At 35.4% G+C, this 27677-nt stretch overlaps 1 protein-coding gene across 1 annotated transcript in view; it reads left to right on the top strand.

The window, feature by feature from the left end:
* Positions 1 to 406: 406 nt before the first annotated feature.
* Positions 407 to 27677, top strand: part of LOC113228518 — a 56815-nt gene continuing 29544 nt past the window's right edge. Inside the window, exons 1-2 of the mRNA XM_026461856.1 lie at positions 407 to 747; positions 24153 to 24319. Of these exons, the coding sequence (XP_026317641.1) occupies positions 684 to 747; positions 24153 to 24319 (231 nt within the window). The 5' untranslated portion in view covers positions 407 to 683. The remainder of the gene's footprint in view (positions 748 to 24152; positions 24320 to 27677) is intronic.

The raw sequence follows: 27677 nt of genomic DNA, 5'->3' as shown, positions 1-27677 counted from the left end.
AAGGATACTTGTCTGATAAGCTACGCTTACGACTGTGAGCACTTTTGACTGTAATGTGTACCTTCTATAAAAATTATATATAGAGATACGCAAAACTTAAAATAAATTGAAAGGTATTATAAAAAAAAACAATAAAAGCATCATCAATTAGGCCGTGCAAATTTTTAACTTCATAAAAGTTTGCGAACGGATTTCGCACGTTTTGTTCAAAACATTCGGAGAGGAAAATAAGGAGCATTTCATTTGCAACTTTTCACTTAACGATTCGGTCTTAACAAACTCGATCCCATTTTATCAATTGTCAAAGTTTAAAAACTTAATCCACTTAAGGACCCTTTAGGGGGAGTCCACAGTGCGCATGACGTTACCCTAGCGGGAAAACCAAGGACATTCGGCGGAGGGAGTCCAAGCGGGTAGCACGCCCCAGTACGCTGTTCTTGTTCACAAATATGGAACTCGAACTCGATCGGTGACTTGTAAACAACAACCAACTGTCGAAAAACTAATCTGAATTTAGAACTGTTCCATTCAAAGCTGTTATTGTTTGCAATTTGCAGTCAGTGTGATTTTACTACAAATTTGGGCAGTGACGGTAAAAATCGCGACGATGGTATCATAGAGTGAAAATTAATGATGTGACTAAAGTCGACACCGCAGTCTAATTAAGCGTGCGTGTGTAAATAATGAACGAATACAGGAGAATTGGGAGTACCAAAATGAAGTTTTTGTCGTTAATTGCACTTTGCGGTAAGTAATAAATATACTGTAATAATTGACACATTTTTTTCTACTTAAAATGGATCGACGATAAATCCATTTATACTTAATGAACGGTCCATTTATTTTCTTGTTCGCATTAAGTTCATTGTTAAGAAAAGTGAAGTGTACAATCAAATGAAAACAATAACAATACTTTACCTTATGTAATCTGACGTCCAACAAAAGCTCGGTTTTCGGGAAAAAAGTAGTTTTTCCTTCTAGTTTTTCTTTTGGTTGAGAAGTCAACGTTTGTAATTGTTTGGAAATACCGATTGGAAATGTGATATTTTATTATTTTAGAAAGAAAAATTAGAATCAATCTCGTAACATTTTCTAAAAATTTGACTTTTGCTTTTATAAATGTTTCCAAGTGAGTCTGTCTTTCATGTTAAAAATATGAATTATTGATGAATATGAATTTTAAGCGCTGAGAATCGCTTTATTAGTCTAGAAAATGGACAGTGGATTTTCTTCTTAGTATATTACCACAATGATGGTCTGGATTATACGATCAGATTCTCCATTACGTGTGTGTGCCGGTTATCTATCTGTGCTGCATCTTCCTCTCAAATAGACCTTGTACAAGGGTGTGAATATGTCAAAGCAAACTGTGAGTCTTCTGCTGACAGATTTATACGAAAAACATCATTAATTTATCTCGAAAATCGTTGTCCTTGTAAAAAAGTAAACACGGAAAATGATAGTCACAGTGATTCTTAAAAATTTCAGTTACCATCACTCAATCATGAATGGGATTACACGGTATTTTCGTTAACGAAAAAAAAACTTTTTATTTGGGAAAGTGTATTCAAGCCAGTTAAACTGGAAACATAGGCAATCATCCTTAAAATAATTACGTAATTTTTGAGATTACGGCGTGAAAGGCATCGTCAACTTTTGAACCCTTTGTATTGGTCCTTTTTTTTGAGAAGATGTGACGGGGCGAAATGTCGTGCACCTGCTGGTAAACGATACGCCTGTCCATAGCAGATGTAGTGCCACTCAGAGCTCAAATCACAAAGATCTGTCTGTCACTGCGCTCATCATCCTGAGAAATAAGTTGACTAGTCCCATATGCCTGTAATTTCACCAGCACCCTTAACCTTCAAAACCGAAACGTAGTAACGTTCACGTTACAGCTTGGTGGCAGAATTAGGTAAGGTGGCAGTACTTCCATGGAAGAACTTTTTCTCTATTACTAAAATTTAAACTGTTCAACAAATTGGCCTGATTGAGATTATTCGACATTAAGAGGTTATTCGAACGCAGTCACGGACTCGAAGACATTTTAATCCGATTACGAACCAAAATTGAAACACCCATTGTCGACTTCGTTAACGTTAATTTTCATTTAAAATTTATCAATTGTCGGCGAAATTAAATGAAGTTTGCCGTTTCTTGACAACGTGATACGGCTGGCTCTCGGCCAACCCTTGTATTGTCGTTTGCTCTTTGTGGAACTACATTCCAAACAATGCGGGGACCAGTGAAAAAGGTAAATGGAAAAACTTTAATAAATAGTCTGACCCATTGTCATTGTAATACGCTTGACCTGTCTTAAGGAGTCCTGCCAAATCAATCCACGAACACAATGGAAATTAAAATTTCTGGACTTTGTGCACAAATTAATAAGTTCTTCATTTAATCACGAACACGACAAGCTAGAATCATTACAAATCGTTTTGGGTATTCCTTCCGAACGACCCTTGAGACGCCTGCTAAAGAAAACCACTCGCTCCACCGTAATGAAATTCTCAACCACAAAATGAAAATGAAGATGAAAAAGTTTGCTTTGTAAACAAGTAACTCGCTATTAAATGGCATAATAGAAAATGTTACAATTTCCTTTGTGTTCTAAAAAGACTGAATAAATTTAACTATCGCCTGGTAACCATGGAACTTTAACAAAACTTAAATAGAACTGTTTCGTCGTTGAGTAGCTGTTGATTTAGCAAAGGCAATCTTACCAGGACGTGAAAATTGGTTGTTGGGGGAATTCAATACTACCTAAGGTTTTGTGTGGCTATTTTGACAGCCTCGTTACGCGTTTGATTTCATGAGAAATTGTTAATTTTAACACATAGGAACGCAAGACGTGAAAATTAGTTGTTGGGGGAATTCAATTCTATCTAAAGATTTGTGTGGCTATTTCGACAGCTCGGTTACACCGTCAATTTTTTTGAGAAATTGTTAATTTTAACACATAGGAATGCTACGTACGACTCGCACGCCACGCTGCGACGACTTGGCACCCTTCCAATCAACGATTGTGCTTTACTATGGCGATTATTTTCACTGGTGCACTATTCAAACTGCTTCGGAATCCAACGGCTGAATAGACATGAAAGAATTTTCGTGTGCAACGACCGACTGTAATGACTGCCGTTTACGTTTTAAAAAAGGGGTGCGCGGAGGAAACTCACAAATAAACTGGAATGGTCTTCTAAGATCTCGTGGTAAATTTGTTTTATATCTCTTTTATGAGACTGCATTGGTGCTTGAAACAGGGAATCGATTGTGCAGTTGTCAGTTTCTTCATAAAACAGTTAATGTATTTTTAAAAGCGTGACAAAATACTCGTAGCTGAATAAGCGCACAAAATTTGGGATTCCGAACACACGTCGCTCAAAATATGTCCGAAAGGGAATTTTTCGTTTGTCCTACGTGACTCAGGAATTGGTATGAGCAAATAATTCCGACTATTCAGTGAGCTAGCATTCTGTGGTAGGTGCGGTATTCGCTTAATAAATAAAATATTGTACTGTAATTTAAACTCACACAGGTCACATATACACACGTACACACATAATACACACATTTAGAATATTGTCATATATAGATGCGGCAGTAATCAATTGCCCTATTTTTTGTAGAATTGTTTCCACTGATATTTATATATTGATTAGATCTTCTGGAGTTGGAGGCCTGGTGATCAGAAACATAGAGGAAACTTCACAGTTTAGGTTTCAGCCTCTATAAATTATCCCGTTTAGTTTAAACCATCTTTCTTACAAAGGAGTTTTTTATATAAATTATTAAAGTTTTATTTTAATTTATTTTTCTAGTTTATTGACCAAAATATAAAAAAATACTAATTACAAGTTTGGCTCATAAAAGCCCTTCCGGCTTTATCCGCGGCGAAGGAGTTCAGTCTATTTAAGTAAAAATATAATATGATACAGCAAAAATCTTAATTACATTAAACTTAATTACATCTAGACAGGTACAAAAACATTTTACTTACATATGTAAATAATAACAATAGTGTAAATACTGTAGATTAAATACTTCCATTTCACCTTGGAGAAAATAAAAGGTAGAAAGGTAAGGAAAGAAATTGCTAAAAATACATGAGAATGTTTTCTACTCAATTGGTTTATTGGAAAATACTTCAAATCTGTTTTCATTCGACAGCAGATAAGTGAGACAAATATAATGTGAAAGATCAAACACGAGACGTAATCCAATGATTAGAAAGTTCTAAAGCCTTTAATATCTTTTATGAGCCATCAAGGGTGACCGTCATTCGTCAAGTGCATTGGGCACATCAATCTATATCCATTGGACCTTCCAGTTCCATGGCTATGCCATCAATTAGAGTGGCGTAATTAACTCGGTCCTTGTAAAATGGCATTGCCGTTAGTTACCATTTGCGTCAGCAATGTTCGGAAATTCTTGGTCTACACTAGTATCAAAAGCCATTAAAAAACTGGAGCACTATTTAATAATACCAGGCAAGTGAAAGGAACTTTTCTAAGCGTGGTGCGATTCGTGCGCAGTCTCGGTGGTCCAGCAGTTAGTATTGTGGGCGGTGGATGAGGAGGTTCCGGGTTCGATTCGATTTCAAGACTAATTTACGAACTAACTTAATTTTTTCTTCGGTCGCTTATTAAACATTGATTGACTTACGGTTTATTGATTTTTATTACAAACACCACGTAGCTATCAAAACAAAACAGCAAACACTAGACAAAGTCAAGAAAGGGCACCAACAACAAACACATTTAAATTTAGAATTTAAATATAAACTAAGTTTAAAAAAGACTATATTATAAAATATATACAAAGAGATCTGTAGCGATTTGCTACACCAACTAAGCTACGGAACGAATCAGCGGACCTCACGAATTTATCTATGTGGTTGTTATCGGATCTTTGTATCTGGTTTTTAACGACATGTTAGTATTTTTTTAAATTATTTGAATATCATGGTGGTGAAACATCCTGACATTCAATAAAACATTTAATTACACTTTGTTATTAGAAAAACGCTACATTGTGAAAACGGTGACAGGCTTCTTATCATGGCACGACTTTTAATTTTTCTAACGACATTTAAGAAAACCTATAAGAAACCTGCAACTAGTGATGTAATGAGTTAGTGAATTTTTGGTTGACGAAATAATTAATAATAATAATATTTATTTAATTATTAATACAAAAACCGAATACAAAGAAAAATTATTTCAATCTAACAGGAGATTATCCGATATCTGAGAGGAGGAGAGAGCATTTGCCCGAGATTGGCAAAACAGACGTAGGTACCGGTCCTGTCTTTTAGGAATTTTTCTTTGTGTTCGATCTTTGTATCAATAATTATTACAAGCCAGGGGAATAATTTCATGAAAAAAGTAAATATGAATAAAGGTAATAAGACATCATAATATTCATTACAATCAATATTATAATATTTATTTATTTACATGTCTCGCAACAAACAGGTGCAAACTAAAAGAATGGATTATAAGTATTTTGTGAGAGCCAGGAGCCTAAATTAGAACGCCCCGTCTTAGGTTTCCGGGTCACCCCTCTTAATTGTAAATATTGTTAACTCAACTTAAGGTGTAATTAAATTACATTATATTACCCCTCAACAAAAATATTAGTCTAAAATAATTAATTTATTATATATGTGTATGTCAGAATCAATCACTTCAAACGTAACGTAATAAAATTCGGTTTATATTTTACATAATGTGCTTTAAACTGATCCATCTTTTGTACTTTTGAACTAATTGCTATTAAAATACTGAATAAGCCAGTTCACGACGCTTCTTATTTAATTTCTGAGTAAATGAGTGATACGGGTATATCTGTTAACCTTACGTTCATACTACGGCATATAAATTTATTTTAACAATTAGTGGTTTCAATTGTAGCACTGAGCTGGAAAGATGAAATATCAATTTCTTTCACGTTGCACGATTATCCTGCACGCAATGTAATTGTCCAATTAAAAAAATGCCACTTCATACGGCGCGTATTCCGTGCTTGATCGTATACTTATATGTATTTTATTACAAAAAGATAGACGTCAATTTTTACATCAGTGCCATGAAATAAATAGTTTTATTTGTACTAAATTCATGCCAACAAGTTTTATTTCAACTAAAACTTTTCTATCTGATTACTACCATGAAATGTTATTATACCCAATTGAACATTAACAAATAGAATTAAATTAATGCGATAGTTTGAATTCAATGGAAAGGAATTGCCGTTGTGATTTGCTAATAACATTAATTAGCGGCGTGTTCCGAATTGCTGGAAATTGTTGCTCAATTATTGGGAAATAATTTCATTTCCTTTATTTGAACATTTACAATTAATTGTAAATGATTATAAGTGATGTCTCCGATTGAAAATAATTATAATTTTCTATTACTATACTATGGACAGGCGTATCGCTTAACACCAGATGCACGACTTGTTCTTCCCATCACTTGGTACGATAAAAAAGGTATAATTTTCAACAAAGAATTTTGACACGTATATCGTGTAGGCCTGCAAATACTATGAGCAAATTCAACACAATACTGAATTTGTGCTGTGAGCTGTATCGCTGATTTTTCAACTTTATTCATTTACTTAAGATAGAGAGTTAGAAAAGCATTTAATCAAAATAGATTCCTAACAACGCAATAAAACATTAACAAAGTAGATACAACAACCACCAATTTTCTTTATATCCCAGTGCAAACTCGTAAACTCGAATGTCTGCCTATATAAAATAATGGCGCCTTTTTATGGTAGATGGATAGTGTTAGTGATAGTGGAATGATACCGTGATCCACAGATAATCTGGCAAATGTTTGGAACTGTGCCAATTACGATATGCGAAAACGATTAAATTCGTAATCCGGTTATATCCAATTAAATCATGCATCACTATCGAGACATTCGGGACAGTAGGAATGGTCACGATTACCGGGACTGTGTTTGATTTTGCGGTAATATAGTTGTGATTGTTATATAGATAACAACCTTCATTTTGGTCAAAGTCAAAATCAAATAATCTTTATTTCATTACACTTGAAATCGTAATACTGAATGAACTCTACTGCGCATTCGTAAGGCAAATTCCCCTGAGAAGAATGAGCAAGTAACTCTAGGGGTTGCTCTTTATAAATATACATTTGAATACATTTATCATTACAATATTCAATTTAAACATCTTAGAACGAGAATACCCGAAAGAGCTCAATGGGTCACTACCACGGATTTTGTCATCCAAATACGCAGAAACTGTATAATAAGTCTTTACTTTTTGTTTCATAACAGTTATAAACTTCGTAAATGGCAAATTTTGAATATCAATCCGAATCTTATTATAGAAGCCGATCAAGGGGCAATGCAAATTGCAAATTGCCCCTTGATCGTTCTGGTGTGGAACGTGTGATGGTCAATTTAGAACTCTATTGTGTAAACCCACATTAGCACGCCTTACTTCTAGGTATGTGTCTACTTAAACAGAGTATTATGCTACAGGGCGCTATGCTCGACGGCAAGGAGCGTCATTGCCGGATGAGATATAACTTTAAATTACTAATTTCTAGGGTTCGCAGTGATAAAATTTATTGGAACAACAATATGCTGCCGTGAGCAGTATCTTGTCATGTGTTTGTATCAGAGACGTATCAGAATGTGTCTAAAAAAAGTCGCAAACCAATGATTTTTTATTAAGTTTTCTTACTATTTATCATCATTAGTAAAAAGTTAAAGAGATGAAAGTATTAATTAGTATGGATAATAATTGGATAATTATCATCAATTCTGAACCCGATGAGTTCCTACTACTCGTTACCTTTAACCAGACTGATGTTTTCTTTCAAAAAAATATTTATAGGGAAATACAGTACATTTCCTTTCGTTTCTTTAAACGACGAACGTCGAGAGAAATTAAAAAAGCAAATTAATAATGGCTAGGATCAAATACATTGGTTTACTTTCATCAATACTAAAGGCAAAATACTCGAAATTTACAACACCTCTCATACTATGCGTTACATTGTCGAGATGTAATTTTAGTACCTCGTATATGTCTATTGTAATGGTCTACGTGACATATGGTGTACGTGAAGAAAAGTAATTACGGTAATGGAATAGAATGTAAAGAAAAATATAGGTTGTAGGGTTAATTATAATACATAAACCCTGGAAAGGGACTATAGAATAAGTACAATTGCTAAATGTATTTAGTATTATATTATAGTATAATAATAGGGGTTAAAGTATGAAATTGCCGATTTGTACTGAAAATGTAAATTGTTTATTTTTTAAATTTTTAACAAATTTATTTAATCAAAATAGTTGCCATTATTATCTATACATTGCTGCCATCTAATCGGGAAGGTTATTAATGCCTTTGCGATAGAACTCCGACGATCTAGACTGCACAAACTGTGTGAAAGCATTTTGTACTGCCTCCTGGGAAGAAAACTTCTTGTCACGTAGATAATTGTCCAAATCACGAAAAAAATGGTAGTCCGTTGGAGCAAGGTCTGGTGAATACGGAGGATGACGAATGGTTTCTAACTGCAGTTCCTGAAGGGTCAAAATGGTTTCTCGTGCTGTGTGAGGTCTCGCGTTGTCGTGGAGCAATAATGGTGAAGATCGATTCATGAGTCGGGGCTGTTTTACTGCTAGTTTTGTCAACATAGTTCGGAGTTCGGCACAATAGACATCTGCCGTTATTGCTTGACCAGATCGGAGAAAACTATAGTGAATAACACCATGCTGAGACCACCAAACAGTTACCATTACCTTTTTATTGGTAAGTTTTGCTTTAGGACACTGTTGTGGCATTTGACCTGGGGTCAGCCATTGCATTTTTCTTTTCCGGTTATCATAAAGAATCCACTTTTCATCACATGTTACAATTCGATCCAATATTCCTTCATTTCTGTACCGGTTCAACAAGGCAACACAAGTTTCAACACGCGTTTCTTTCTGCAGATCAGTCAAATCATGAGGCACCCATTTTTCGTATTTTTTTATTTTATTGATTTGACGCAAGTGAGTCAATATTGTGGGTAAGGTAACGTTAAACCATGCCGCTAATTCCTGGGTAGTTTGACTAGGATCGGCTTCCACTATCTCTCTTAATTCATCGTTATTCACCTGTGTGGGCGGTCTTCCTCGTGACTCGTTCTTTAAGTCGAAATTTCCATCACGAAAGCGTTTAAACCAAAATCGCACGGTGCGTTCATTAGTAGACCCCTCTCCAAACGCAGCATTGATATTGCGGGCTGTTTCTGCCGCGTTAGTTCCGCGTCGGAACTCGTATTCAAAAATCACTCGAATTTTCGCAGTATCCATCTTTCTTGTCTAAATTGAATAACAAAAACAATTGAAAGTCGATATTCAAATGTTTCAAATTTAAAAAAAAAATCACAGAAACCATTTGAAAAAAGTTTCATTCGAAAACCTCAAACCATGAAGATTCTATGAAAATTCAAAGAACCTATTGCAATGAAACGGCAATTTCAATCTTTAACCCCTAATATTATGTACCGACATGTCTGTTTGCAGTAGTATTTCAAATTTGAAAATGCAGACCGTTACAAGCGGTGGTAAGCGATACGTCTATCCATAACCGTTGCAGTGCCACTCAGAGCTTAAAATCGCAAAGTTCTTAGTCTGAGTCATAAGTTGACAAGTCAAACGTGTATGTGATTTCACCAGCACCCTTACCCTTCCAAACTGAAACGCAGTAATGCTCACATTACTGCTTCGCGCCAGAAATCGGTAGGGTGGCAGTACTCCCGGGCGGCGTCGTGGTGAATGTTCGCTGATCCCACGGCGCCGACTCAACCGGCGAGAGGGAAACCCGGGGGGGTTTTAGTGGGGTAGGCCCTCAAGTCTGGAGGGAGAGTCCCCACATAACCCCTGAGTCTCCCTGGGCTCAGGTGTATCCATGAAGATTTCCCCCCGTCAAAAAAAAAAAAAAAAAGGGTGGCAGTACTTCCCTGGTCACAAGGAGCTCTACTGCTACTATATTACTAACTTTATTTTTACAATATTTAAGCTAAAGAACATATATTCGTTAACAACCTCTGTAGTCCACCGGTTTGCAACGGTTTATGGGCGTTGGATGACCGGGTCGTCGAGTTCCGGTAGGGCCAATTTCGGACCACTGGAAGAGGACTACCACGAAGACCATCAAATCAAATTAAGAGTGTTCTTAAAAAGACTGTAGTGAGTAGAGAAATGAATATAAGGGTCTGTATGTATGGGATTGATTATGCAAGGAAAGCAAGAGAGGTTTCTCGTCGTGCTATGTGGCGATCGATAATGTCTGCCTAACCCAATGGGAATCCAAGGGCGCGAGTACAAGTAAATAACTGTTCTATAATATTCAACACTCAGAACCTGACTTGGGTGTTCTGAGTAGCTCCCCAGAGTGAATGTTGTTACCGTTGCCTTTGTTGTCTGCCACTTATATCATTATATTATTGTTATTAACTCAAAAGGTAGTATAAAACAAATAACTAGACAATATAACAGAATGGCATGAAATAAGACCTCGCCAAGATGACATATGGCACCAAATAACGGATCACCAGAGGCCCATTTGTCGTCTATCCTTGAGTTGTCAGCAAAACTAAAAAGAAATAAGTGTTCGTAAATACTGGAATGGTTCAATAACAAATCCTATTTACTTGTATCATTGTGTAATATCACGAAATGGCCTCTCTTTAATCAACTTCAAAAAAGAGGGGAATGTTCAACTTGTCCTGTACGTATTTTTTATTTATTACAAATACAAGAACAACACTCCAACTTACTCGTAATGACTTTAAAAATTGTGAAACTTTACTAAATTGTGAAATATTGTAAACGTTTCTGTTGACTCGAAAAAGCAGACTCGTTTATAGTTATGGAATGTAAGTGAATATATAAAAACTACTATAATGTGCTATAATCATTTCAAATACACTACTTAACTCTAAGACTAACGATCTTCCATTCTCCTGTGCGAGTCTGTCACATTTTCTCTCTACGCGCTTTCCGTAAAAATGTTTTAAATGGCTCTTGTCAAATAGACCTTTAGAGGCACTGGTTATAACATCCTTTTATAGATATAGCACTGGGTATAATATAAATTCACCACACATCCTAGAGATACACTGTGTCTCTAAAGATTTTGGTAAATTAAATGTGAAAGAAGACCGCATTAACGCTATTGCGATGCCATTTTCTTTTCCATCATTTGCGTGGTAGCCGCAATAGCATCCTGCTTGCGCTCGTGAACCGATTCGGTAGTCTTTTGTTATTGTGTCCGGTGTAATTTAAATAATGCAAATTTAAATTTAAATAAGTAGGTACTAATATAGTGGCTAAGCCTAAAAAATATGTATCATATTGTTTTCCGAAGTCAAGTATATTATTAGTTATTTTATTAACTGCCTCTGTGGCCGAACGGTTACTATGCCGATGTGCCACGCAGAGGTTCCGGGTTCTCGGGCCGGAAGAAATATTTGAATGGTCTATATTTATTTCTGTCGTGAGTTTGGGTGCATTTGTGATTGTCTGTGTGTGTCCATGTCACCCGCGATACAGGTGTTTCCCTTGCCGGGCTGTGAGTGTGTGCCTTATTTATTATTGCCGTGAATAAGGATCTTCGGAATTATAAAAAATTATAATTGTAAAAATGGCATTCCGTACCATAAATTCAATGGAGCTACAAGTTCACTGAAATTACAGGCATATGGAACTTGTCACCTTTTGTTTCTGCCGCTCAGATCTTTGCGACTTAAAGCTCTGAGACTGCAACTGCTATGGACAGGCGTGTCGCTTACTATAACTGGTACTTCCCGTCGCTTGATACCTATAATAAAAAAAAAGGATATACATATATGTTTTAAGAAGCCGCTTTCAACTTCGACAGCAATTCAGGGCCAAAGTGAACTTTTACACATGCGCGACTTTAAGTAGCGATGCAAACGCGATGCAAATGTGATACAAATGCGTTGCCAATGCGATGCACGTTTTAAATTAATTTAAAAAAATATTTATTTAATGTATAGATTAATTTCACTTTTAAATTTACAATTAACAAAACAATGTACCTAAACTATGTATGTATAAGTGACTATATCGATGAAATCACGCGTTTGTATCGATGCAGTCACGCGTTTGCATCGATACAGTCGCGCGTTTGCATCTATGCAATAGCGCGTTTGTATCGATGTAATTGCGGGTTTATATCGATGCAGTCACGCATTTGTATCGCTGCTAAAAGTCACCGTGTGTAACCACTCTTACAAAAGCATCCGAATATCGGATCACTAGTTATAGCTAACCTAATGTATCACATATCGCATAACGACGTCTTTCCGCGTAGCATTTATTTTATCAAGAGTTGATTGATCCAAATATTTTAATTCAATACAATCATTTCTTTTTTGATTCCAGTATTAATTTCCTGACCATGTTGTTCGTGCACAGTCAGTGTTTTCTTTTGAATTTTAAATAAATATAAATAATAAAATTCTTATGTTGAGAATTAAATATATAAAAGTGTAGACGGTTAAAACCAAATTCTTATTCACAAAATAGAAAACACTTTTTCTCACAATTTATAGTTTTGTTACACTAAAACAAATATAAAGTCACATTTTACACTTGAATCACACTTTTATACATTTTGAGATCCGTCACACAGGCTAACTCCTAGTATGGACTCCAGTCTCGTACCAAGGTTTTTAGACAGTTAGTTATTATATGATACCAGGTGACGGGACGAACAAGCCGGGAAGACCCATACAGAGCTTTAAATTACAAAGGTCTGAGGGGTACTGACACCGCACCCGTCATCCTGAGACATAAATTGGCAAGTCCCATTTGTCTGTAATTTCACCACCACCTTTCCCTACAAAACCGAAACGCAGTAATATTCACATTACTACTTGCTTGCCAGAAATGAGTAAGGTGGCAGTACTTCCCCGGACGAAGTTTTTCACAAGGAGCTAAAATTTATTTATTAAGGAGCCGAGAGAAATAAATTGAAATTTTAAATTTCTTCGTTCTGTTCATCGACCGGTTCCTACAATATCCATAAAGAGATTTGGGATAGTCATAGTCCAAACTTAGAATCACAATACAACTTTTATGACTTTCGCTGAAATATTAATCATTTTTAATTTTGAAGCTTTATCGGTTTTGTAAACTACGATGAAGCAAAGAAGTACCTAAATGTTATAAAATGTTAGGTAGAATCCTGGCCGTTCGCCAACGGCGTCTGCGACTGCAGTTTTTGCTGCCGATATCGTTTCAAAGCTGTAAAGTTTCATTGTCTTTTATCCGAATGAAGATAAGGTTAGTTTCATACAAAAATCGTCACCATTGTAGAGATTTAATATACGAATATCTCTTTGGAACTGAAACAATATCTTTACCGACAGATAAGGTCAGTTTCAATTGAATAACACAAAAAAGTGGTTCTAAAATCATAAGTTGTAGACGGTACTTGAGTTTTGTATAGTACAGGGTATAGCAAAAGGGTGTGATCGTATATCAGCTATTAATGCGTATTAACGACGTCATATATATTTATTTAAACAAATTTGAAGGTTGCAATAAGAGAGCACCGTCAAAAAACGTTTTTATTCTCCAGAGTGTAATCAACGGTCTTAGAAATCGAGTAAAAACTTTTTTAAGTTTTTGTCTGGAATTTAACGCCTTGTTACCACTTTACTTAATTGTGTCGCGTATTATAGGAGTATTTTTTAAACTTATTTGTGTATAACATAAAGAGTAAGCACCAAGTTACACGAGGAGAAAGACCTCGCGCGGCCGCCGCGCGGCGATCGCCGGGTTAGCACGCCTTTATGTACATTAATGGCGAAATCTGAATTATATTTACTAGGTAACAACATGTGAATTCCTCTGAATAATGCAACTGCGCGGCCGCCACCCAGCCGCCGCGTAGACCAAATTCAAGCCAGACTCGCCCGCGTGGCCGAGACGCTCATTTAAGTTAAAACGTAAAAGCTAAATGAATAGAGCGTATTTTACCATGACAGTTAGACGCACGCGGCCGCTGCACGGTGGCAAAGCGGACTCCGCTCGGGGTGAGCGCGTTGAAATTCGTGTCGAATAAATGCGCCCTAAGGAGTTTAGTTAGTTAGTTACAGTTGAGTTTTTATTCCAAAAAAACCGAAGCCACAACGCTACCTTGTTTTTACGAAGTAAGTGCACTATATTTATAGTGGCCGTGAAATTATTTTCTCATTAAAATTGGTTTCATTGAGTAATATAACTGTTTTTAATTTTTTTTTTTGTGTGTTTTTAATAATTGTACACTGAAATAAAGCAAACATTTCCTTTAAAACTGGTATGACTTTTACTTAGAAAATAAAAATCACGAATTTTCCAACCAATCTCTTTCTGACAAGTTCTTTAGTAGCAGTAAAACTCCTTGTAAAAGAGTTCATCCAGGGAAGTATTGCCACCGTACCTATTTCTGACTTCTGCCAACAAGCCGTAATATGAGCATTACAGTGTTCCAGTGCGTGTTGAAGAGAAAAGATGCTGGAGAAATTACAGGCACATAAGACTTGTCACCTTAGGTGTCAGGGTGACAGGCGCAGGTAGCAGTGCCTCTCAGATCTTTGCTATTTAAGCTCCGAATGGCACTGTTACTGATACATAAAAAAATCTTATATTTTATTTATTGAGCATTTATAGCGGCCACGAATACCGAAAAAGTCAGTACAAAGATCTTTAGCAAAAACACAGGAGCATGTCGACGACTCGGTAACTGGACTCGTGGCTCAGATGATTGGAGCAATGCTACGGTGTAGCATGGACGTGGTTTCGAGTCCCACCGGGTCGACGAATTTTTTCTGTGTGTTCGAGCTTTGTATTCAAAAAAAGCGTAATTTAAGCTTATTTTTATAGCAGTGGAAGATATACATATATTTGTCTAGCAAACATATTCATGCAGGTTGTTATTATAAAACCAAATATAATATATAAAAAATATATAAGTTTAATAAGGTTCTTAAAAAATTCCTAAAATCTTCCATAATTTTCGCAGTTGTTACTTGTTTCCACAAATGACGTCACGTACTACAATAAATATAAAATACGACTTAGACAATGACGCATAACGTGAATAAAAGCCGAGGATATAGTCCACGGACTAAAACTAATTAGCAACGAAGTCCTGAGGGACGCCAAGGGGTCGACATAACACGCACGTCTCTTTACGCCATTCTAGGGAATTACAACAGAACATGTACTTGTGACCTACATTAACAGAGTCCATGACCCCTAAAATAAATAAACGAACATTAAACTTAAAAGATAATTTGTTTAGAAACTAAATTACATTGCACATAAACGGCTTGGCACTAATTGATTCTCTAACAAAAAAAGTAGTAGACGTAGAATGAGTTCAAACAGTTAATGTATTCATTTAGGTTTGTTACTTTTATAAGAATTCGGTTAAAATACTTATCATCATTATTCTATTTAAGAGTCAGGCACTGGTCAGTGTATCCTATTTTACTCCTCACAGTTCACAGCCAGCTCCTTGACCTCTTTGTAGGCACTCAATACACGTCATACTTGGTCATCTTCTCTTCAATATTAGCACTCCATATTCATCATTCGCATGATGGCGACCGGTTCATCATTACTTGAGACCAAACGATATTTCCCGAAGTACATTATACAGATCTAAAATACTCTTAGTATCATTAATCAGAAATGTACCATTTAATACCAAGTGACGGGACGACGTGTGCCTGATCGAAAGCGCACGCCTGTCCATAACAACTGCACTGCCATTCAGAACTTTAAATAACAAAGATCTGAGGGGCACTGTCACGTCGCCCGTCACCCTGAGACATATGCAGACAAGTCCAAAGGCAATAATATACTAAACTTCCGAAAGAAATACTAAGCTACCGAAAATCATTGACTTACTTAATTATATGGCCGTCGGGTCCGCGCTAAAAAGTGTCCGAACTTATAGGGCGTTAAAATCGTATACAGAGCGTCATTCACGCTTTAGTCTTCGTTTGTTCGACTGACAGCGAAGCAAGCAAAATTAGACAGTACTGCGATGACATTACAATTTAAATTCAAAGTTTTAGCTTTTTCATATTCCTTTACATGTCACTACGTTTAAATAGGTTGACTTGAGACATTTTTTTCGTGGTTTGTGTATTAGACCCGTCGTCCATTTACTTGTAAGTCAATGCCGAAAATACATATTCTTATATAAAAAAGTTTAATTCGCACTTTTATAGTACCAAGTGACGGGACGAACAAGTCGTGGGCCTGGTGGTAAGCGACATGCCTGTCCATAACAGTTTCAGTGCCACTCAGAACTTTAAAACGCAAAGATCTGAGGAGCACTGCCACTGCGCTCGTCACCCTGAGACATAAGTAGACAAATCCCATGTACCTGTAATTTCACCGGCACCGTTGCCCTTCAAAACCGGAATACTCACAGTGCTGCTTGGCGGCGGAAAGTGGTAAGGTGACAGCACTTCCCTGAAAGAACACTTTCATAAGGAGCTCTGCTGCTATTTACATTTAATGAATATGCAGTTGTTATCCAATTTACGGAGTCAATGTTTTGAATAATAACTCCGTATGCATCCACCCTGAAATGCTCACAGCCAGGCAACTTAAGAAATTTACTCAACGGGCCGTCTATAATTATTATTCAACATTTATCCGACGCAAATCGAGTAAATTTGTTCCAAAATTACTTTTATTAAAAGCGTTTCTTTCCCTTCGCCGACCAAAGTGCTAAAGTAGAGTAAATGGACTGGAATTTCCGTTTCACGAATAAATTATCTAGGAATATTACTGTAAATAACTCCTCACAAAATGATGACTTTATGGCAGATTATTTCGATGGTTTAAGTTTTGTGCAAAACGAAAATCTTAATTTTATAGTCCATTTAAGTAATTGTGTGGTTCTACTGTTTTTTTAGCTTTAATTACGATTATGTGCTGTAGGTGAAATTGGACTTATCAACATAGGTAATATGTGTCAGGATGACGGGCGTAGTGGCTGTGCCAATCAGATCTTTGCAGCTCTGAGTAGCACTGCAAATGTTATTAACAGCAGGTGTAGCTTATCATCAGGCGCACGACTTGTTCGTCAAATGACTTAATATTATAAAAAAAGGTACTTTATCAGTAGGAAGACTACTTTGAAATCAAAAGAAGGATACTATTAGAACAGGAAATATATGTATATGTATTTTTCGATAAATTAATTTCGACATATAGGTACAGGAAGCATGTGCTTACGTGTCTAGGGATGGGTTTAAAAAATCAACATGACTTTTTTGTGTTACATCACAAAGGTCATCATAACTGTCGCGTGTGTTAAGCTTCTAATTCTGACAATAGTCAGAATAATGAAAATAGAAATATCTTAACAGACAAATTTTAATGTTTTGTCAAGAAATCACATTCTCATTTTTACGCTCCAACGCGTTGACGAAGTCATCGAGAATAATAAATGATACGTAAGATTACACGGCACACTTCCTGAAATATTTATGTACGTTGAAATGAAATTTAAATCTATGCTCATATTTTAAACTTTTTAGTAGGTATTATTTGTGATAATCGGGTTTTATTGTAGTTTATTGTGTGGTAATAAAATGACAACGACATAATGGTATTAGTTTTAAATACAGAATGTCGAATAGTGTAGTAAGAGAGTTGTGATATGAAAGATGATATAGTGAACAAGATAGGGAGGGAAGTACATGATGGTTTGGTTACGTAAAATGAATGAATGTTGGTAGATTGACATTTTATAAACCGAATGTGGATGAAGTTGTGGGGAGAGGTAGACCTCGGTATATACATGTATCTCGATCAGATTGGGGATGCCCTTAAAAAGATCGGGTTAAATGTACAGTCAGTCATATACATGGGATACCTGACCACCTAACATACCCTAACCGACCTCTTGGTTCTGAGAGCCATTTTACGTATTGAAGAAAGAAAAAATGAAAGCCATTTCAACTTTATCGTATAAGCAATACAGTGGAGTGTTGCTTGAAGATGATCAACTTATTTTTAAAACCAATACCAAATTTCGTCACTAAACATCCAAGTAGATTGGTCGAGCGGCTTATAGTATGGACTGCCAGTTACAATATCCGTGTTTCGATTCCACGAGCACTATTTTGTTTTAACGTTATTTAACAGCATTGTTTCGCTTTTTAACCGACTTCAAAAAAAGGAGGAGGTTCACAATTCGACTGTATGGTTTTTTTTTTGTATGTATGATACGCGATAACTCCGGTATTTGTGAACCGATTTTCATGATTCTTTTTTCCTTCATAGTGGTCCCATTTCATTTTGAAGAAAATCATCCACCTCGGTGGCTGATCACGCATGAACATTCATTTTTATAAATAGCGCCTCTATTTTATTTAAGGAGCTATTATTTTAGTGGTTGGTTTTGCTGTTCTCCAATTCAAGGCGTTTTTCTCTCTCAATATTCTTTGAGTAGTGAGAACCGATTTTTAACCGACTTCAAAAAAAGGAGGAGGTTCTCAATTCGTATGTTTTATTTTGTATGTATGTTACACCATTTGACAACCAATTTTCATGATTCTTTTTTTGTTGGAAAGAAGGTACCTCAGACGTGGTCCCATTTAATTTTGGAGAAAATATTCCACCTCTAAGAGTGGCAAACTAGGGGATGAATGACTTTTGAGAACGGTTTTTTTAACCGGAGGTTAGGTTATTATTATCTTCTGTGTCAATTCCCGTATAGTAGCGTAATAGGGGATATTTCAATAAAAATTAGCAAATAGACGCAATTCCACGTACTTTTGGGGTCGGTTTTTTTTAGTACTTTGTACTGAGATAATGTTAACGTTGACAAATCACAATATTTGCTCACTACAAATTGCATAAGGTGGGTGGGTAGACATTATTAATAAAGCGTAGGGTGGGTACGAATAGATTAACTAATCACGAGATCGCTCTGCAGTATGCATACGATTGTGTCTTCTGTGATTATGCATTGTTCCGCATTTCGTTCCCATTTATCTATTCAGTTTTCAATATTTTCAAAGTTTTCTTTCTTGTATTAATAATATGCCGCACTTAATCAAATTATTAAAATTAGAAATTATTGTTTTTTATGAACAAGACTTACACATTCTTACACTTATCCAGAGGTTAACAACAACAAAAACTATATTATTTAATCATAGCCAAATAATTCTTTTTTTTAATGTGACTCGAACCATGCCTGCCTCAACTTGCAAAGCAATCCATAAACCGCTAGGCCACGACCACGTCTTTACCATAGCTAGTTGAAATTTGTATTCTGTATTTAGTACGAACTATACGTTAAAGATCAAATTGGCTTAAAAACTTTCTTACAATGTCATTCACTACGTGACGACCAGGGAGTCGTACCAAAAAAAATTTTACGACTCACAAGTTAAAGATTAAGTTTGTTTAACAATTTTCTTCACATTTTTGTGCTCAGAACCAAAAGGTCGACAAAGTCGGCTTGGGGGGTCAGGTATCTTGTGTATATGACTGTACCAAGAATAAACAGGCATGTTTGAAGAGACTGATGGAAGTGGATGACACGAAGGATATTTGTCAGGAGCGTAACAGGTGGAGGTCCAGGACCTCTGTCTACTTCGGTGAGAGATAGACCTGATGATATATATTTATGTACGACACAATAACAAAGTGTTTATTAACAACAATGAAGTGTTTGAAATTTGTCAACACGAATTAAAAATAAAAATTGTTTCAATATGGGAAAAGAAAACATTTGTGTATTTATTTCAATTCCAGTGGGTTTATATCTGCTACAGTCAGATTATTTTCAATACATATGATCCTACATTGTACGTGTAGTGAGTTAGGTGCTTATTTATTTTTACATATTCAAATAAGATGACTTTTTCATTTATGTCTTATTTACTTCACGTTAAATCTAAGTGGTATGGTTTAGATTCAACAAAAACAATGTAATCTTGGTTTATCATTACCATACCGTAATAATACGCATTTCATTAAAATCTAATTAAAATTAAATCAGATTTCATAGGACTAAGAGAGACTATGTGCTTGTGTATACTTTATTTTCATTGTATGCTGCATTAAAATTTAAAAAAATTCACAATCGGCCTCTATAATTAAAGAGAACTTACTTTGACTTGAAAAAGGCAGATTCAGTAATTAAAAACCCTTTTTTCATGTGATGCGGCAAGCGTGTAAACGTGTGGTTAAAATTTAATCATGGTCTGAGGTTTAAGCAAATGAGGCATAATGTTTACTGAGACCGGGCTTTGCCTTCGCAAACATTTGCTTTCTGTTCAACCTCCAGCGTACATATTTAATATAATTAGTAGTAAATGAGGTCAATTTATGTTTTATTTAGGAAATTATTTGTATAATTTAATACTAACAGTAGCTCCTTGTGAAAGAGTTCGTCCAGGGATGTACTACCACCTTACCTATGTCTACCGCCAAGCAGTAATGTGAGCATGACTGCGTTCTCGTTTTGAAGGGTGCTATGGTGAAATTACAGGCACATGGGACTTATCAATTTATGTGTTAAGGGTCGTTTAACTGCCTCCATGGTCGAACGGTAACCATGCCGGACTGCCACGCAGACGTCCCGGGTTTGATTCCTGTGAAGGGAGAAATATTTGTATGGCCTACATCTATTTCTCTTGTGAGTTTGGGTGTAATTTGTGGTTGTCTATGTGTGTCCACGGCACCCGCGACACAGGGATTCCCTAGCGCGGGGCTGTGAGTGTGTGCGCGTTATTATTATTACCACCAGACCCACGACTTGTTCGTCCCGTCACTTCTTATAATAATAAAAAAATAAAGAAAATATACACATAGTCTAGGTCGTCGTTAGAGTAAGGAACTGAGGCAAACCACGCGGAAAACGGTTGCTTCTTAAATAACAGCATCTTCATTTTTTAACTTGTAAGTTAGGACAAAATGTAAATTTTGTTCATTACCAAATGTACCTAACATTTGGTAATGTTTAGTAAGAAAACGCCTCTCTTATGTCAAAGAAAAACAACAATGCAAACAAAGTTTCACAATCCTTGGAAGATTGTGTTAGTCCCTAACCCATATTTTGCCAGTTTACAAATGATAGCCTAAACTCGAGAGAGCCGTGCGGAAGATGATGATGAAGCTTTTGTTAAATTTGTACACACTTATTTGCATGTTTTAAACATAAATGTACATTTTGGGTATTTTATTTAATATAATGTAAAGTTTTATGAGGTTTGTTAATAGCATAGTTTATTAACTATACATTATTGTTACCCATTTAATGTAAATCTTCTTAAAAGTAAATGAAACAAATACCGTCAAGTTTAGTAACTTTGACAACTAGCTTTACGACTTTGGTTCGATTCCCGGTAGAAACCCATTTGGGGAAATAAAAAATAAAATAAATAAAAAGACATTTATTTATCCACAAAATACACATAAAACTAGTACAAATAATAAAACACCGACAACTAAAACAGAAATGTGAATAAAAAGGTTGAAGACTCAGCATTGCTGATTTTCAGTCTACACCTAAAACTATATCTATTCGCTTGCTACAACCGTGAATGAACTGTTCTAAAACGGTTTTGATCTAGGTGCTCTGGGTAGTGCCGCGGATGCCATCCATCCCAGTTTTATTTCCAATATGAATGAGTGAGAGAGTAATTAAACATCAGAGTTACAATATATTTGGTTACGTTTACGTCTTTTTACATGTACTCTATATTTGGTACTCTAATTACAGTTATTGAGCTCGTTAATAACACTTACCACAGTAAGTATTTATATAGGTAAATACGTACTGGTAGCTCAAAACACGGTGCGGGGTACCTAAGCTACTTTACACGCGCGCGCGATTTTAAGCAGCGAGGCTAACGCGATGCAAGCGATCAACTGCATCGATACAAACGCACGATTGCGTCGCTACTTTTGGTATTTATAGGCCATTGCATCGATGCAAACGCGCGACTGCATCGATACAAACACGCGATGTAAACTGGCGCTATGCAGTCGCGCGTTTGAATCGATGCAATCGCCTATAAATCGCAAGTGTAGCAAAACAATCGCGCGTTTCATGAACGCGAGTTTGCATCGCTGCTAAAAATCGCCGTATTTTAGCAGCGATACTCTTTCTATTGTATCTGAAGTCGTAGTAAACGCAGAATGAAATATTCTTTCCTTTCATTTGTATTATCTATTTATTATTAGTGTTTATATCCCAAGTAGTACAAATTGGTCTAATGACGGTTTTGTAGATATCTAATGGAGTTTGATCAAGCATAGGAGTAAGTTGTCCTGGGGGCCTACCATAATCTTTCAAAAAACAATCTTATTTCAATGTAAGCATATAGTAAGCTTATTATAATATTACTCATATTCGTACCATGACAAACCTATCAATCAAGTAATGTATTATTGTTAAAGTGACTGATAGAACGAATGATTTCCAAATATGGTCTATTCCTTACTAAAAATAGGAAAGAAATAACGCTATATGAACTGTATAATGCCATCTCTTTCTTTTTTGATGTTCCGAATCGTCCTATCGTCGTATATTGTTAAAGTACCTACTTAATATTATTTGCCAAAAAAAGAAAAGTATGTAATAATGAAATCTTTTAAAATTACGTTGTTTTCAATTATTTTTCCGCATTTTCATGAAGAAAAATAAATAAAACAAGCTGAGTTTTGATTGTCATGTTGTCATGTCGGAATTATAGTCTTGTATCAACTGTTAGTCTCGCTAAGGAGCATATAGATGTCGCTGTCACAATTTTACGAAATTAACATCGTGTATTTTTATATAACGAGAAATCATTTCCTATGTACTATTAAATAAAAAAACAAACAAAATATTAAAGAGATATATGTAAAAAAATAAGTTCAAATAACTTTTAATCACTACAAATCATTATAAAGACAACAAAATTGAAAATAATATTGTTTCCATTGCATCGGTATAACTATTTTAAGATTGCTAAACTTGACATAAGAACAATATTACTTTAATGTTAAGTCATAGTACGAACTGAGTGAATGAATAGTCACAATGCTGTCAATAAAACATCATAGTTTTAACATTATTACAAAATAAGCTTACTTTAAGCGCGTCAAGGTACGAAAAGTCAATGTAAGGTTAAAGTAATATTGTTTTAAGACGTTGTGGTAGACCCCCCGTAGATATGTCGTAGACGTTGTATAGATAACCTCTAGGCAAAAGGGGCACCGGTTCAAGTCACAAGACTTAGGATAGACTTAGGAGAACATCTTTAGACAGTATATAGAGAACTTACTCTAATCATTAACTTTAAGAACACGTTAATATAGTTTATAATGCAAGTTTTTATCTATTAGGTAAGTTATAGATATCAATGCTCATATTTTTGGGCTAAATAAAAAGTGTAGCGATCTCGAACATACTCGAACATAGTTTCATTGGGTTAACTGTAGGGCTGATTTAAAAAGGTACAAGTGTCCCAACTAAATTATAACTATTGTTGTGCAGTTTCAATGCAATCGGATGCAGCACGTCATAATTTGTTTAAAAACGTGTACATTAATTAATTTTTGTATTTTAATAATATAATCAATATTATTAATATATTAAATAATCGTGTGTTTGGTACAAAACCAAATTATAACAAAAAGTTTTTTAGTCGATGTTTCCGTTAGTAACGGATTTCATAGAAAATATTCCATACTGTACTATTTAATTGTTAAGTTTTGTTATAGAACATTTTCTTGAATATTGTCATGTGAATTTGCAATTGTAATTTTCATATTTTATTTTGATCTTGAATTGTTAATGTAAAATTACGTAAAAGATTGTAGCTGAAATCAAGAAGTAGGAACGATATTTTCGCGCGCAAGGCCATAGTGGAACTACCTTTATAGGAGGTGTCTTAAAAGGTCGACTGCTGAATAAATTATAGTCGTAGACGTGATGACGAGAAAAATGTACAAATTAGTTATAAATATTTAAGTGATCAGACCCCAAAGACACGTGATTTATTACACACATGTGATACGCACTTATTACATATCAATAATTTTCTTTCTCTTGTCCACAGCAATTACATCAGCCCATGAGATCACGCAGCTGAAAGTGCCGTTATACGCAGATCCACGGCAGGCAGCCGAACTGAGCTGTCATTTCAGTATGGACGACCAGCGGCTGCACTCTGTCAAGTGGTACAGAGATATGAACGAAATATTCCGATATAATCCTTCACAAAAGGTGAGATTTTCAACGTCTACACTACATGTTACATAATGTGTACGCGACCAACTGCTCGGTTGATTATTGATAGATGAAAAAGTCGGCTGCATTTGTTAACCGCGTAACTCCGTTTTTGGACAAATTCCTTTTTTTACTCTTCAAGCGCAATATCGGGCAATTTTGGGCAAAAATCTTTATTTAATGATTTAAATAAAGGTATATAATAATAGATTGTCACATAATTATTTCTAGTAATTCTGTTTTTTGTGCCTATTTATAAGTTCATATTAATGGAGGTTAGGTACGAATTTAGCCGACGATAACTATGTATAATTACCGATATCTATGTACTAGAGTACTAGGTGCGGCGTTCCATACACAGCAATAGCGATTTTTGCAGGGGCTTTACGTTAATTCCGCAACTATGGACAAATATAATTGGTAAACACTCAATATTAACTGCCTGATTAGCTCATTCCTAATAGGTCACGTCTGTCCACTGTACTACTGTACTGATACTCTTTGACAAAATTCAACACTAAAACAAAACACTATCACTGTTACCAGTGTTTTCTTTGGAACTATTTGGAACATGTATTTAGATGTTCCAAATAGTTACTGTGAATGTTCTTATCTATAGATTGAAGTCTTTATGTTAATACATGTATTACACATATGCGCGAGCAACCGTAGTACCTATATATTTTTTGACATAGTTTTTCTTCTTCTTTCTTCTTTTTGTTTGTTTCTTTAAATTCTTTCCGTTAAGTAAAAGGCAAAGGTTTAACTAAATACAGCCAAGTGTTGGTGAATTATTCCTTACTACATGTAGCTGTTAATTTTGTTTTTGTTGTTTTTATAATTATTTCCGTTGCGAAAAAGGGAAAGGTTTAAAACCATACAGCCAGGTTTTTTTGTTATATTTAGGTACTTAAATACGCCTTCGCCACACACACGCAAAATAGGTCTACGCCAAGACTTCTGTCCAATATACATATTTTATAGGCATTACGCCTCGTCTTCGGTGGATCGTACCAGAGTGGGGTCAATTCAGGGTACTGAGTTCGAAGTTTAATTCAGTTAAATTGTCATTGCGTAAAAACTAATAGTAATAATACATTCATGTTACGATTCCGAAGGACATTTAATAAAATACAAATAATTCCAAATTTTTGACGTTCGAGATGCGAAACTAAATAAAGAGGAGAGAAAGAGAAAGTCCTAAGGTAGTATATCTAGTCGTAAAGATGAGTGATCCAGCTACCACGACAGCTACATCTACGCATGCCTACCCGATAGTGCTAACTGCGTAGAATATGTATGTTATTTACATTACGATCTTAGTTTGTCAAATAGTATTTAGTGTAGTGTCATGTCATATAACACGTGTGTAATGTCATATGAGTCATATACATTTTTCAATAGATACGACTTTATTTGGATTAGAAATAATACTCCAAGCTGTACCTATTTGATAATGGTCTCTACATCAATGGTATAGAAGAATAAATAACATATTTATAGGTCTCATTTGATTCCATTTTTTATAGAATGGGGTCGCATTGCAATGGGCGTTACATTATAAAACATTTAAATGAGACTATCGTGTAATAAGAGAAGATAATAGCTCTAAAAGAAGTGCTAAGCCTCCCCCACACGCACATAACTTATTTTTTAAATATTTTTGAACCAGCTTTGTATTCTTTTATTATGTATTTAGGATACGTGGAAATTTTGAAGACCTCCGTGGTCGATTGTCTTGTACACTGGTTTTCATGGTCGCCATCTCTAAGGCCCATGTTCGATCCCAGACCAGGTAGAAAAACTAATAGAAAAACTAACATTTTCTATATTGTCTCGAGTCTGGATGTTAGTGGTATCGTCCTTGTTTATACCATAAAACAAGTGCTTTAGTTATTTACTTTGGATTTAAAGCAACGTATGTGATGTCTTGTATTTATATTTATTTTATTTTAAATAAATCCTTTACTTTAATGGGTTAAAATAATTAGATATTGTCATAATTATAAAATAAAAAATACGAGCAAAAATCAATTAAAAACGCGTTTTTCTTTTGCCAAAATCGCGTCATATGATACGGAATCAGCACCTTGATATACAAATAATACCATTTTAACAAAAAAAGATTGCGACACTTCGTATATTGGCTGGTCCAGAATACAAACTTGTGGTGCCATAGAGCTTTAGAACGCAAAGATCTGAGGGGCACAGTCACGGCGCCCGTCACCCTGAGACATATGTTGACCCCATGTGCCTGTAATTTCACCCTTATCCTTCAAAATCGGAACGCAGGAATGCTCACATTACTGCTTGGTGGCCGAAATAGATAAGGTGGCAGTACTTTTCGGGAAGAACTCTTTGACAAGGAGCTCTACAGCTACTTTTAGCTAGGAACCACCTTGATTTATATTATTGGTTATAGATTTACTTTTCTAACTCTCAATTTTAATGAAAATAACGACCACGGTACAACCCGCGGCAGTGACGCGACGCATATTGACCATTTTTTTTCTCTAGCTTTGGCGACAAAGCCATCAGTTTTAAAATTTTTTACGAACGTGAATGTCTTTCTTGACAGAAATCAATTTCCCCCGTCCTCTTAGTATCAAATTACATAACTTTGAGAATATTTTAAAATAAATAATTCTATGTTTTCTTAATAAAAAGAGAATCTAGGAAATAAAACTATTTTTCCGGATTTAAATCGCATATATTTGTTTTTTCAAACAAACCGACGTTTCGGGCCCTTTACAGCTCCCATGGCCACGATTGACTGAGGTGGTACAGTCTTCAACCAGTTATAATAACTGTTATTATAACTGGTTGAAGACTGTACCTCCTCAGTATAGGGCTTCAGATGAAAATCAAAATTTTGCAGGTTCTCTGTAGTACTGAAAGAGAAATATTTCCATATAAAAATTGTGTACAAAGTTAGATATTTTGTTCCTAAATAATTCGTTTTAGACTTATATTTTGCCCTGTTTTCAGGATTTTGTTAAATACATCCTATCGTGTAATACATTACCACATTCCTTACACAATACTAGACAATATCTTGAGGTGTATCGTATATGTCTCGTGAGACCATTATTTAATAGCAAATACCTTAACCATTTCATCTAGCAAAACAGTTTATTCCGCTTCTCCTCCGGTGACTCGTTACGTCAGCAAGATTTTTCGGAGCTTACAGTATACATGGACACAACTGAATCAATTTCCAAGTTTTCGGCAACTTAGTAAATAACGCAGAAATATTCATATTTTGAATAAACTTACGTTTGATTTACTTATCGGGTGTTTTATTGGAAAAGTACACATAAGAAAAAGTCATGCCGTGGTAAAAAACCTGTAACTG

Source organism: Hyposmocoma kahamanoa, unplaced genomic scaffold (assembly GCF_003589595.1).
Source record: "Hyposmocoma kahamanoa isolate Upper Pololo Valley unplaced genomic scaffold, ASM358959v1 232, whole genome shotgun sequence".
In the NCBI taxonomy this organism is placed as follows: domain Eukaryota; kingdom Metazoa; phylum Arthropoda; class Insecta; order Lepidoptera; family Cosmopterigidae; genus Hyposmocoma; species Hyposmocoma kahamanoa.
Note: the sequence above shows the minus strand (reverse complement) of the source record. Positions and strands in the feature narration are given on the sequence as shown.